Source organism: Antechinus flavipes, chromosome 5, assembly GCF_016432865.1.
Source record: "Antechinus flavipes isolate AdamAnt ecotype Samford, QLD, Australia chromosome 5, AdamAnt_v2, whole genome shotgun sequence".
NCBI lineage: Eukaryota > Metazoa > Chordata > Mammalia > Dasyuromorphia > Dasyuridae > Antechinus > Antechinus flavipes.
In genome coordinates, this window is record NC_067402.1 from 100,771,350 (window position 1) to 100,784,617 (window position 13,268).

Sequence of the window (13,268 nt, forward strand, 5' to 3'; positions counted from 1 at the left end):
TATATATAGGTTGGGCTATATAGATTGGGTAAGCTATTTATTTAATATTCCTTATTTCCTACTTCCACTTTCAATCACTATTCTGCCAGAATCCCTTAGTAAACCTCTTCGACCTTTGAAGTTCTGTGTGAAGGAATTATGACCCCCACACATAATGAAAATTATCTTACATTAGCACTAAAAGTTTGTGGCTGAGTAATTAGAGTATAATATCTGCGAAAGACAACATTGTGTTGGATAGGTACCAGAATGAGAAAACACAAGGATATGGCTTCAAGTCCTGACTCTGATACATTACCCTTGCAAACCTAGGCAGTTAACATGCCTGTACCTTCCTACAACTTTGTAATATTGTAAGCTACAAAGCAGGTTCCAATTTGTATTGATAAAGGGAGCTTTCTCATCATCAGTTCACTATACCAAAGAAATTACAGGTCTTATTCGAAACTCAATATTTGGAGTTTCTGCTTCTGACACTTACCATATTAAGTTACCTAAATCACCAATTTATTCCCTGGGTATATGAGCAAATAGGATTGTAATCCCCATATCCTCTAATCTTTCCAATTTCTCTCCCCCCTGGACTTCTGTCCTAAGCTTATAATTAATTCCCAACAATTGATCATCAAAGATTTTAGCCCCCTCCTACACAATATGAAAGGTTTTCCATATATAAGCATGATCCTGAAAGGATTTTCTTTCTTATTTAAGCATTTAACAGCTTAAAACTGCTCTAAGACTTTAAGACAAGAGGAGTTAGATGGTGTGGTGGATAGAGTGCTAAACCTGGAGTCAGGAAAACTCTTCTTCCTAACTTCAAATCTGGCCTCAGATACTTTCTAGCTATGTGACACTGGGCACACGTTTGCTTCCGTTTCCTCATCTATAAAACGAGCTGGAGAAGAAAATAGCAAACCACTTCAGTTTATTTGCCAAGAAAATCCCAAATGAAGAGTAAAATGAAGAGACAGACATGACTGAAAGGCTTTTGAGACATCCTGTGTACATTAAAGAGCATTTATTGAATTCAAAAAGCATAAAGTATAGAAAGAATATTCTCAAGCATTGGAGCAGCTCCTGGGCAGTTCCTGAGATCTCAGCTCTCTCCACCCTTTTCTTTTAGTGTGCCCCTTCTCCCTACCCTGCCCCAAACACACACACACTCCCAGAAGCATTTTGACAGGACTTAATTTTTAAGGTCTCAAGAGAGAATGGAGGATAAATTATGCTAATGAATCCTCATTCCCTTTCTTCTTTCATGTGCCTAGAACAAGTGACCGCTTTTTAACTAACAAGTTAGATGACCTGTCATCTCCTTTTGATTAGCAGACTATGGAGTGATATGTTTGCAATTCTTTGATGTAATCTCCCCAAGTCTCTCTTTTAAAGTCCTACCCACATCATGGTTTCTCATGCAGTCCCTGAGGACAAGATGGAGAGAAGCAGGATAAATAAAGCTGTCAAACAAAATCAGAGCTGGTTCCAGAGTCCTTCCAAAAAACCCGTCATTAATACATATATGTCAACTCAGATGACAGGGACTTGTTCTTGGTATTATGTAGTTCAAGTTTTTATAAATGGTGGATAGAAATGCAAATAACTTGCCTGGTGAATTTTCAAATGACATAGCTGATGCATCGGATAAGACCATAAAAATAAAAATAAAATGTTTAAAGGACTAGAACAATAACATAAACATAATACAATGAAATAGTGAACATTGGGATAAGGATAAATTTCAATTCCTAACATTGGGGAATCTTGAAGAGATGACAATTCATCTAAAAGAAATATAGGGAAAAGAATATTAATAAAACATTAAAATATATATATACATAGGATAGGAAAAGAGACTCAGAAGAAATACATGAGAATAATAATTTTGTTCTGGTATATGAACGTTATGGAATATTATTGTTCTGTAAGTAATGACCAGCAGGATGAATATAGAGAAGACTGGCGAGACTTACATGAACTGATGCTAAGTGAAATGAGCAGAACCAGGAGATCATTATATACCTCAACAATGATACTGTTTGAGGATATATTCTGATGGAAGTGGATCTCTTCGATAAAGAGAGCTAATTCAGTTTCAATTGATCAAGGATGGATAGAAGCAGCTACGCCCAAAGAAAGAACTGGGAAATGAATATAAACTGCTTGCATTTTTGTTTTTCTTCCCGGGTTATTTATACTTCTGAATCCAATTCTCCCTGTGCAACAAGAAAACTGTTTGGTTCTGCACAAATATATTGTATCTAGGATATACTGTAACCTATTTAACATATAAGGGTCTGCTTGCCATCTGGGGGAGGGGGTGGAGGAAGGGAGGGGAAAAATCGGAACAGAAGTGAGGGCAAGGGATAATGCTGTAAAAAATTACCCTGGCATGGGTTTCGTCAATGAAAAGTTATTTAAAAAAAAAAAAAAGGAATTAAGAGTGGGAAAGTAAATAAACAAACTACAAACAAACAAACAAACAAAAGAGAATAATAATTTTGTTATATTTTTAAAAGCTTCATGTGAAAGAAGATCACAGTTTCATATACAAGAAGCTGAGGTAGTCAGGGGGAAGAAACTTAATGTTACTTGATGTTATCTAATCAGATTAAGGCCCATAGTGGAGGAGGTAATAGTGGAAGTACGATAATGAACAAATGAGCTCATCAGCTCATTTAATGATTTAATTAGCATTCCTACTCTTAACATTTCTCTAATCTGTCTGTCCTCAAACTCAACAGGTCTGAAACTGAACTTTTGCCTCTTTTTGTATTCCTAATGCCTGGCACTTAATAAGCACTTAATAAATGTTTATTAACTGAGAAACAAAAATAGCTAGAATAGCTGATAAATGCATTAGGTTCAAACAGTAATAAGCAAAGAAATTTTGCCATGTCCTGAGTACTCACTCGTGGCTGATGTACTCAAAGGTGCCTTCGTCCTATCATAAAGTAGCACATTTGAAACAACCTTAGCTCCCCTTCTCTTTCAAAGTATAAGAAAATGTTAGGGCACACAAGCTATTGTTCCAGTTCAATCACCATTAAAAGTTAGAGATGAATTATATCATCTCTTGCCTTTGCACTTACCATCCTTTATGACTGGTTTGCTCTGACCTCTTACTTCTGCTTCTTAATTTTCCTGGCTTCCATCAAAATTTAGATCAAATGTCACCTTCAGTCATACACCTTTCTGGGCCCCTCCTTCCCAACTGTCAATCCCTTCTTCTTTCAAATTGCACAATTTACAACCTAAAACTTTATTCATAGTCTCCCTCATTAGAATGTACTCTTCATGAAAATAAAGACACGTGCAGACAATAATTTCTTCAATCTTGAGTTTTGTGAAATAGCAACATTTAAAATTCTGAAAAGTTTAATGTTATTTGTCACTATGCTGAAATGGTTAATCACAGAATTGTAGAATTTCAAAAGACCTCAAATGTTTCCTATTTAGTAGTTTGCCACTCATCTTTCATTCTCAAAGAGGAGCAATGATATCACAAGAATGATGTCTTCACTTGCACATGAACTGTATTTAAGTGAGACAGCTGCATAAAGTCATCAGCCACACTCCCTCTTCTAAAGAGTCAAGATGACTGGTGATGGCCCAACATTTAATAGTTTATGAACTGTGTTACAGATACATTTTTCCTTAGTGACTATATATATATATATATATGCGTATATATGTTGGATACATTATAAGTTTATTTCTAAAGCCATTCAAAACAGCCAAACTCTTGCACACAATGATTTTAGTGTTCTTCCAGTGGTGACAGCAAATGCTAACAGCTTTTGACTATTTGCACTGTATTCTTATAACCTCTCAATCCCTCATCAAAAGATGTACTGAAGAAAAGAATTTTACAGAGGGCAAATACCCATTTCCTGGTGTGGAAGAGGCACAGAGGTCCACTGTCCAAATGAAGGGAGTAGTCATATAGAAGAAACAAGTCAACACTAATGGTGGGGAAGGGAAATCATTATGACATCTACAATGGATACATGTCATAGTCAATGATGGTCATGGAGTCACTGGAAGAAAAGAAAATCTTTGAACACCAAATACAAATTTTCTTTTCCCCTATTTCTCCAAAAGGACAGATCTGGAAAGAGCAGGAGATTTGTAAAGAAATATGAATGAGAATGATGAGATACTGAGCTACTATATATTCCCTCACTTCTAACAACCTGTAAAGAAAGACTAACATATGCTGCTTTGTGGAAGTAGACCCTAAGAAAAGCAAATATCTCCAAGCTTTCCACAAGGCCCTCGAACATCCTTTTTATTCAGGCTTTAGCTAGAAGAAACTTCTCTACCTATTAGTAGTTACCAAATGGCTCTGATCTAGATATTAAACCAGGATTAATAATAATAGTTAACTAATGACCTCATCACTGGAATACCACTTGAACTCCATTATGAAATTTTATCTCTTCTTTATACTCCTGATAGCAGCTGGTGAGAATCTCTGGGGTTTTTGTTTTCTTTTTTTCAAAAAAAGTCAGGTGGAAAGGAGGGAGAAGACTTGATAAGAAAGATTATCTCTATTAGCTAACCAGAACTAAATACTCTTGAAGAAAGAGGACTTAAAAGATTTCAGTAATGGTGATAGAGGGAAGCAAGAACTTATTGAAAGCCATAACCTTTCCCTGAGATGAATCCTTTGCTTCAGTGTAAGCAATTACCTGTACCCTCTCAGGATCTTTCTGTTACCTGCTTCCAGGCTAGACCAAGTGCATTATAGAGAACATCTGTCCAAGGATGCTTCCTAAAAAAATTGTTGAACTTGCATCTTCCAAAAGGAAGTCTCCTTCCATTTTCTTTCCATTCTTTCCTTCTGTAGGACAGAGAAACCTCCCAGAAGAGGATGTTAGGCAGGACTGTGACTATTCTGAAATCTCCCCTTTCTCTATTTCTTTGTCTCTTTCTATCTGTATACTAATCAGATGATCAGACCGTGGCTTCCTTGGAAAAGAATTATGAAGATACTATAATCCCTTATATGGTCTACTTGAAATCCAGGCCTCCATTCTGCATGGGAACTCTGATTCTGTCCCAGTGGGTGATAACAGCAGCTCATTGCAACACACCGTGAGTGATAATGATGCATTTGTTCCTAACAGTCTTCCTAACTTTAAGATTAGGGAAGCATAGGTAAATCACTCTTACCTATAAAATGACAAAGTTGTTCTAGAACCATAAAGTCCCTTCTAATCTAACATGCTTCTATTTTTTAATATTACATTTCCAGTACTTAATGAGGAGGGCATAGGACTGAAGATGTAGAAAAGGAAGTATAGAGAGAAAGGAATTTCTATGAGACTATGGTGGAATATAATCAACAGTTTATTGAGAGATAAAAGCCATTACCTATACCCTCTCAGTATCTTTTCATTACCTGCTTCCAGGCTAGACCAAGTGCATTGTAGAGAACATCTGTCCAAGGATGCTTACTAAAAAGTCATTGAAGTTGCATCTTCCAAAGGGAAGTCTCCTTCCACTTTCTTTCCTCCTTGGGCTCAAATGGATTTCTGAAATACACAAGGTTTGCTTGACACCTTCCCAAACTTCTCAATGAGTTTCCAGAAGATTTCTGGGCTCTTTTGTCCCTGATTTTTCAATAAATGCTCAAGTCAATTAACTTCAGCACATACAGTGAATCCTCAACATTTATGGGGATGACATTTCTTAGAAAATGGCAAATTACATTCATTCTGATAATATGCACTTTTCGTAGCACAGTAGCCATGAAATAACGTATAAAATTCAGTACACAAAATAAAATTGATAACTAATAATTCCCTATAATTCTGAGACATTTGTGTTAACATATCAATAAAGTAACATTGATTTTAGACTATTCACTTTTTATAATATGTGAAATCTTCAATGCTACAAATAGTATACAGCAAGTAAAATTTTTAAAACTAAAATATTTTTAACCTGATTTTTACTTTCTACTGTATCAGATTGCAGTATGAAGACATTGTACTATATACTATTCTACTGTGAACCTCTCTATCTTGGTCCTTTGCTGAAAACCAAGGAGGAGATTATTGGGACATTAGTTACTGATATCAGATGCAAAGACTGGCAAATTCTTAACATTATCTTAGAATCTAAAGATTTTGTATTATGTTTTGGGGACATGATTGTAGCACTGAACTTGAGCTTTAAAGACAAATAATGAAGTGCTTCAAATGGTAGAATGAACAGGACTAGTGGAAGACCCAGTAGGATACCAACTACTTGCATAACTTGCAATCATTGTGTATCTCAATTTTTTCTGCTGTGCATAGTTCCAAATGTATTAAGTTGACAAGTCAAAAGTCAAATGTGCAAAGTCATGAAAGTTAGACATGTAAATATTGAGGATGGATTGTACTTATTAACTCTCTATCATGTTTCTGGAATGACTTTAGGTCAGAGGCAAAAGAAATAAAACACAATGTAGACTTTAAAAAAGAGTCTAAGAACTTTTAAAAGCCTTAAAGATCTAGTCCAATCTTATCATTTTACATACACTAAAACTGAAAGAGAGGCAAAACAATATGCTCTTTGCAAGTTAGCCAGTTTATTGATGGAAGAGATCTCTTACAGCCCTCCCTCACTTAAATCCAATTCATTTGCATATCATGCTATCATCTCCCCATTGTCATGGTCCACTTGGAAAATGAAGGACGAACAATAGGTATCCCTATATAGACAAATATTCTTTACAACTTCCTCTTCAAGCTGACCTTCTAGACAATGAGACCTTCATCAATGAGGAACTCACTATTTTTCTAGGCAGCACTTTACTCTTTGGTCTCATTATCGGGAAGATAATGAACAAATTGAGATGAATAGCTATCTCTTTATTTCCTTCTCTTTTCATCATATCATATTGCCTCTAAATATGCCCAAAAGCAATAGTAAGAATTGGGAGAAACTATATAACAGGATATAGATTCATGAAATATGTTTTCCATTCTTACTGCAATAACAGAAGAGAGCTTTAAATGATAGAAGTAATTATGTAACTGAGGAGTCCTGAATCATGTTCAGCATTGTTGGATTTGGGGATGTATAATTTGGTCATGTTTTCAAGACTTCTTATACTTCATCTCTGCCCAGACTCTTTTCTTTTCCCCTTCTCTTTGCTCCCTTTATCAAAGGTCTGAGATCAGACTGGGAGTTCTTCAACCCAATGTAAAGGAAAAGAGACAACAGGTCCGGAATTGTTCAGTCAGCATCAAACATCCTCACTTCAATCTCGAAAACCTGGACAACAACTTGATGCTGATTAAGCTAAATAAGCCTGCCAATCTCAACAAACATGTAGGCACTGTTGCTCTGGCTATCGTTCCTTCTGAATCTAAAAGATGTTTCGTCCCTGGATGGATCTGGACACAACTGAATAACTGTGAGTGCCCACAAGGAACACTCTTAAGTCATTTGGATTACTGGGAATGTCTTAGAAATGTGTAAGAGCAAGTAGGGAAAAATGTCTAGAAGGGATCCAATAAGAACTTGAAATGGCTGTGGCTATAGACTTTTAACAATCAAAGGTCTAACAGAAAAAGTGCTTCACTTGTATTCAGAAGTCCTATGTTTAAATCCTAGTTCTGACATTTGTAAGCTATGGTGGGAAGCAAAATATAGACTTCACAACTGATCAGTTTTGTTCTTAAATTATCACTGAGTATTTTATGCATCAATAATTGCATAGTATTAATTTACAATATGAGAAGAATCAAATTATTCTTAACTTGGGTGTCTGAATTGTTTTCTCTGAGTTTTTTATTGTATGTAAGTATATATTTATGTGTGTATAATTTCATATTTTATGCATATATGTGTATATAATTCTATATTTTGTGTGTATATACATATATGTGTGTGAATGATAAATCTTATGCATATACACACGTCTGTGTGTGTTTACAATGTAAATATAAATATGTTATTTACAAGGAGATTCATTTAAAAACCAAACAATCAAAAACTTCACAGAGTCTTGGTAGACATTATCACAACTTTCTAAAGATATCTTGATAAGAGATGCCTTTGTCCCATGATTAAAAGAATTAAAGTAGCCCTGGGCTGCCAACCTCCTGGCAAAGAGGTGACTGGTAAATAAGCCAGGCAAGTAATTTAACCTCTCTGTGACTCGTTTTCTTAAATGTAAAATACTTGGCCTAGCTTCATTTTACAGGATGTTATAAGCAAAATTCTTTGTAAAACAAAATGTGCTTTAAATTGGGGGAGGAGGAGGAAGAAGGAAGGAAAAAGCCATGAGGGGTTGTTTTTTTTTAAGAGAATGAAAAAAGAAGGGGAAACAAGGAATCCTTATTCTCACTGCTCTGGACCTATTCATATTTCTGTCTTAGGTTTACCTGGACCCACATAAGAGTCATAACCAAGACTTCACAATTGGAGCCCCTCTTTTTGCTGAGATATCTTTGGAGGTAGACCCTAAGGTGCACCTCCTGAAGAGCAGGAAGGAATCCCGGGATGTGCTGATAAATGTTTAACAAACAGCTTTCACACACACACACAGCACACATTTTTATGCTTAATATTATTAGCATGTTAGTATAGATAATCAAAAAAAATCAATTAATACCTTGATTTGCCACATTTGACTATTTCTAAAGTATAAATGCTAATATTTATAAAGGGCTGAAATTCTGAATAGGTGCACTGGAATCAGATAACTGACCACTTAAGGCTAATTACCTATTGGACAATACATTATTAGCATATGCTTGGAAAATGGCCCTTCTCACTATTCTGTGCTGGCTCTATCTTTTGGTGTATACAGAGAATTGTAGGAGAGATTAGGGAATGGAGTAAGACAAGCCGAGTCAATTTGGTGGTGGAAGAGGAGAAGGGAAGTTGTGGAGAGCTTGTGTCCATCCCCTTCTCTTTTACCCCTAAAGGCCAAGAATAAAGACCCAAGGACTTTTGCTTATCCTGACTCTGGCTGATTCTAAGGCATCCAGGGTGCTAACCCGGACTTCACAAATATTGAAAATGTAATAATCAGTTTTCTACTTGGATTGGTATGATTCTAGGCCCTTTCTACCTAACAGTTTTATATTATTATTACAACCATTAATATGCTTAAGGAAGGGTAGGCTCTGAGGGAAATACAAAGATGAATAAAATAGTTCCTGCCTTCAATAAGGCTTACAATCTAGTAAGGAGAATAGAAATATCCACAAGCCATATAATACATAATAAAATAGTATGAATTAGTAAATATTTATTAAGTGCTTACTATCTGACAGGCACTGGACTTAAACCTCAAGATATCAAAAACATGTTCAATATATAGTTCAAGCCTTCAAGTAGCTAATAAGGGAGAAAACATGAAGATAAATATGTGTGTATGTATATACACATATGCATGCACAATAAAAATAATGTAATTTATACAATGGAAGGTATTTTAGAAAGAGGACCTCTGCAGTGGGGGCAATTAGGAATGGCCTCAACTACATAAACTGAATCTTTTTAAAAATTTATTATAATTTTAATTTATGGGACAAAACAAGTATTTTCAAAACATAGTACAAATTTAAAAATTATACTTGAAACTGCAAGTCTATTATATGCAACTTGCGACTTCTTTCAATATAACCACATTAAAATTTTTCCCTTTTTTCCTCCTCCCTACCATGTTCAGATGGCAACCATTAAAGAAGATAGATAAATAGATATTCATGTGTGTACATATATATATGAATGTACATATATGTCTGTATATCCCTCAATTCTTTTTCTGGATGCAAATAGTGTCTTTCTTCAAATGTACTTTATAATTAATTTGGACATTTATAGTAGACAAAAATAACTTATTTACTCAAGGTTGTTATTACTATTATTGTATGCAAAGTTCTCTTGGTTCTGTTCATTTTACTTCCCTTTTTTTCTTTTTTTTATTGAAGTTTTTTTTTTTTTTTATTTTCAGAACATTTGCAAGGATAATTTTTTCAACATCAACCCTTGGAAAACCTTGTGTTCCAATTTTCCCCCACTCCCCCCCACTCTCTCCTCTAAATAGCATGTAATCCAATATATATTAAACATGGTAAAAATATATGTTAAATCCAATATAGGCATACATATTATACAATCATCTTGCTGCACAAGAATAATCAGATCAAAAAGTTTAAAAAAAAATGAGAAAGAAAAAAATTTAAGCAAACTACCACAAAAAAGAGTGGAAATGCTATGTTATGATCCATCCTCAGTTCTCACAGTCTTCTCTCTGGGTGTAGATGGCTCTCTTCATCATAAGATCATTGGAACTGGCTTCAATCATCTCACTGGAAAGACCCACATCCATCAGAATAGATCATTGTATAATCTTCTTGTTGCTGTATACAATGATCTCCTGGTTCTGCTACTTCCTTTTTTATTCATGCAAATCTTTCCATATTTTTCTAAACTAATTGAGCTCATCATTTCTTATAGCATACTAGTATCCCATCACAATCATAATATTACGAATTGTTCAGCCATTCCCAATTGATAAGCACCCCTGCAATTTCCAGTTCTTTGCCACCACAAAGAGAGCCAAGGAAGTGGGGAAGTAGAAGTGGAAGGAAAAGCAATCCCAGGATGGAAGAGAGCTAGTAAGGAATACCAATTTTCACATGTAAAGAGTATATAGTCCATAATAACTGGAACATAGACTATATGCACGAGAATCAAATTTAAGAAGACAGAAAAGATAGAACGATAGCATTTTAAGTACCAGACAGAGTATAAACTGGGCAAAAGATAACAATAAGTCTGTTAAAAGATTAGAGAGTTAAAGTCTTTCATTTAGATCAAGAAAGGCATCATGAAGGAAATAAATGTCAAAAATTGGGTAGAATTTCAGTAATTGGAAATGTTGGATGAGAGTAGATATGGAGAACAGTAAAGGCAACATCACAAATGGAGGAAATCACAAGCCATGCCCAAAAGCTGATGAGTGGTATAGTCTTTGGTCTAATGGGGAGAAGGATATAATTTGGGTTCTATTGGTAAAAGTAATGCTAGGATTCATTTTGTCTCTCCTCTTTCTTGTAGCAACTGACCCTGATATCCTGAGCTGGGTGACCCATGACATTATTCCTGATGAGGAATGCACCAAAATGCTTCCAGAAAAAATGTCAGAAAATAAAATGTGTGTGGGATACTATGATGATTTCATACCTCCATGCCAGGTAGCTCATCCCTTCTCCTGTGATGGACCCCTAAAGAGAAAAAAGACAAAAGGAACAGGGATGAGGGTACAATATCTGTGGATGGCAAAATAACAAGTAAAGAAAAGAAACATCCCTCATTAGTCCATCTCCTTGAACAGTGATTTCAGGGAATGAAGGATTAAACAATAAAGTATTTCCCCATCTCTATTCTTGAAGTGGATGAAATCTGGAGTCTTAAACTAGGGAGAGAGAGGTATCCAGGCAAATAGACCCAGAATAATCCAATTTCCTCTTCAAGTGCACTTAGGCTTTGCTTTGTGTCTCTGCTGAGGAATGGAGGATTCATGGATAGAAAAATTTGGAAATGAGGATAAATTCTCAGATCCCTGAGCTCTCCTGCTGGAAATCCTAAATATAGGATTATTAGTTGATAATGGACATCTAGGGATCATAGTAGATAGAGAACAGGACTTGGAATCAGAAAGACTCATCTTCAGATCTCTAATTTGCCCTCAGACAATTACTGGGCAAGTCAGTTAACCTTGTTTGCCTCAGTTCTTCATCTGTAAAATGAGCTGGAGAAGGAAATGGCAAACCAATCCAGTATCTTTGCCAAGAAAACCACGAAAATAATTCTCACAAAGAGTCAAACATGACTAAACAACAAGTTCCAAGAAACCTTAGAGTTCATTTAATGTAATCCCCTCATGAAGCGACTTGTCCACAGTCATCTAATGGAAGAGGCAGGATTTAAACTTGCTCCAGAGATTGTCATTGTACTTATCTGCTTATTTCATTGCACCTCTATGCTTAGCAAATTTCTTCCCCACCCTTTTACTAAGAATTAATCATTTTTCAATTTTTTTCAATTAGGAAGCATGTTTTTTTTTCCTTTCATGTTCCCATGTTAAAAAAAAAAAAAAAAAAAAAAAAAAAAAAAGGAAAACAAACTCTTGTAATAAAAAAGCATAGTTCAGTAAAACAAAATCTTATGTTGTCCAGGTGTAGAAATGTGTTTCATTCTGCATATTAGTCCATCACCTTTGCCAGAAGATATATAATATAAATGAAGGTTGGTATATGCATTGATCAGAGTTCTTAAGCTTTTGAAAATTGTATATTGACTTCCTTTTTTCTCTCAATGGCAGGAAATCTCAGCTGTTCCAGCCATATGTGACGGACGGCTACATGGGATTTTAACCATATCATATGGGTGTGTTCTGCAGGGAAGTGGTGGACTCTTTACCAAAATCCACAAATACAGACAATGGATCCAAAATGTCACTTCTTCTTTTTAACTTCACCTTCTGGCCTCCCATCTCTCCAGCTCTACTTTATTAATATTCTTTGCCACAGAGCTGAAACAGAATACCAATAAAGAGCCATGCTAATCCTGAGTCTCTGAGTAAGAAGTTTGGGCTATGACTTGCTAGTTCATAATATAGGCCCTAAGAAACTTTGGGGAATCAAGGACTGATCCTCACTCCCCACCTATAGCCAAGGATAGGATACTAGTCCTATATTAATAAGAATTTTTGAATACATGTCTTACTTACCCACCCATTTATTCTTGTATTCATTCATCCATCCATTCATTTACTTGGAAAACATTAAATTTCTATCACATGCTGAGCACTATAAGGAGATAACAAAATTTAGTCAAGACACAGTTCCTGCTATCATGGAGCCTATGATTGTCCAGATGACTGAAACTCCAAAACAGATAACTTCAATATGCAACATTGCATAAGTGCATTAGAACAAAACAAAATATTGCATGACATCCTGAAAATAAATCTATTTCCCTTAGACTAGGAATATTTCTAAATTATTAAGATCTGCATCTCTCCCTTTTAACACTGACATTTACTTAGAAATAGGGAGGTCACATTGTAAATCTAGGTTCTGAAAAAGAAAAGGTTTAGAGAATATTCCCTTAAAAGGTGGTCCCACCCTGCTCCTTTGAAGTCACTTCCCCATCCCTCCCAAGAGTTTCTCCCAAGTCTCTATGCAATATTAAAGCTATTCTGGCTTTATGACTTCTTCCATTGTCTCATCAGGGCAGAATCTGTACAG

At 35.4% G+C, this 13,268-nt stretch overlaps 1 protein-coding gene across 1 annotated transcript; it reads left to right on the plus strand.

The window, feature by feature from the left end:
• Positions 1–4,012: 4,012 nt before the first annotated feature.
• On the plus strand, positions 4,013–12,589 carry LOC127564917 (trypsin-like). Its single transcript, XM_052001766.1, has 5 exons — positions 4,013–4,464; positions 4,953–5,097; positions 7,164–7,411; positions 11,074–11,210; positions 12,341–12,589. The coding sequence occupies exons 1-5, from the start codon at positions 4,389–4,391 to the stop codon at positions 12,488–12,490; spliced, it is 756 nt and encodes a 251-aa protein (XP_051857726.1). The 5' UTR covers positions 4,013–4,388; the 3' UTR covers positions 12,491–12,589.
• Positions 12,590–13,268: the final 679 nt, after the last annotated feature.

Excerpts from the sequence above, each read along its gene's own strand:
- LOC127564917 (XM_052001766.1), top strand. The coding sequence starts at position 4,389 with ATGACCTCATCACTGGAATACCACTTGAACTCCATTATGAAATTTTAT. Across the intron at positions 4,465-4,952 it reads TATACTCCTGATAGCAGCTG|ATGATCAGACCGTGGCTTCC; the intron begins GTGAGAATCTCT and ends TATACTAATCAG. Across the intron at positions 7,412-11,073 it reads CTGGACACAACTGAATAACT|CAACTGACCCTGATATCCTG; the intron begins GTGAGTGCCCAC and ends TCTTTCTTGTAG.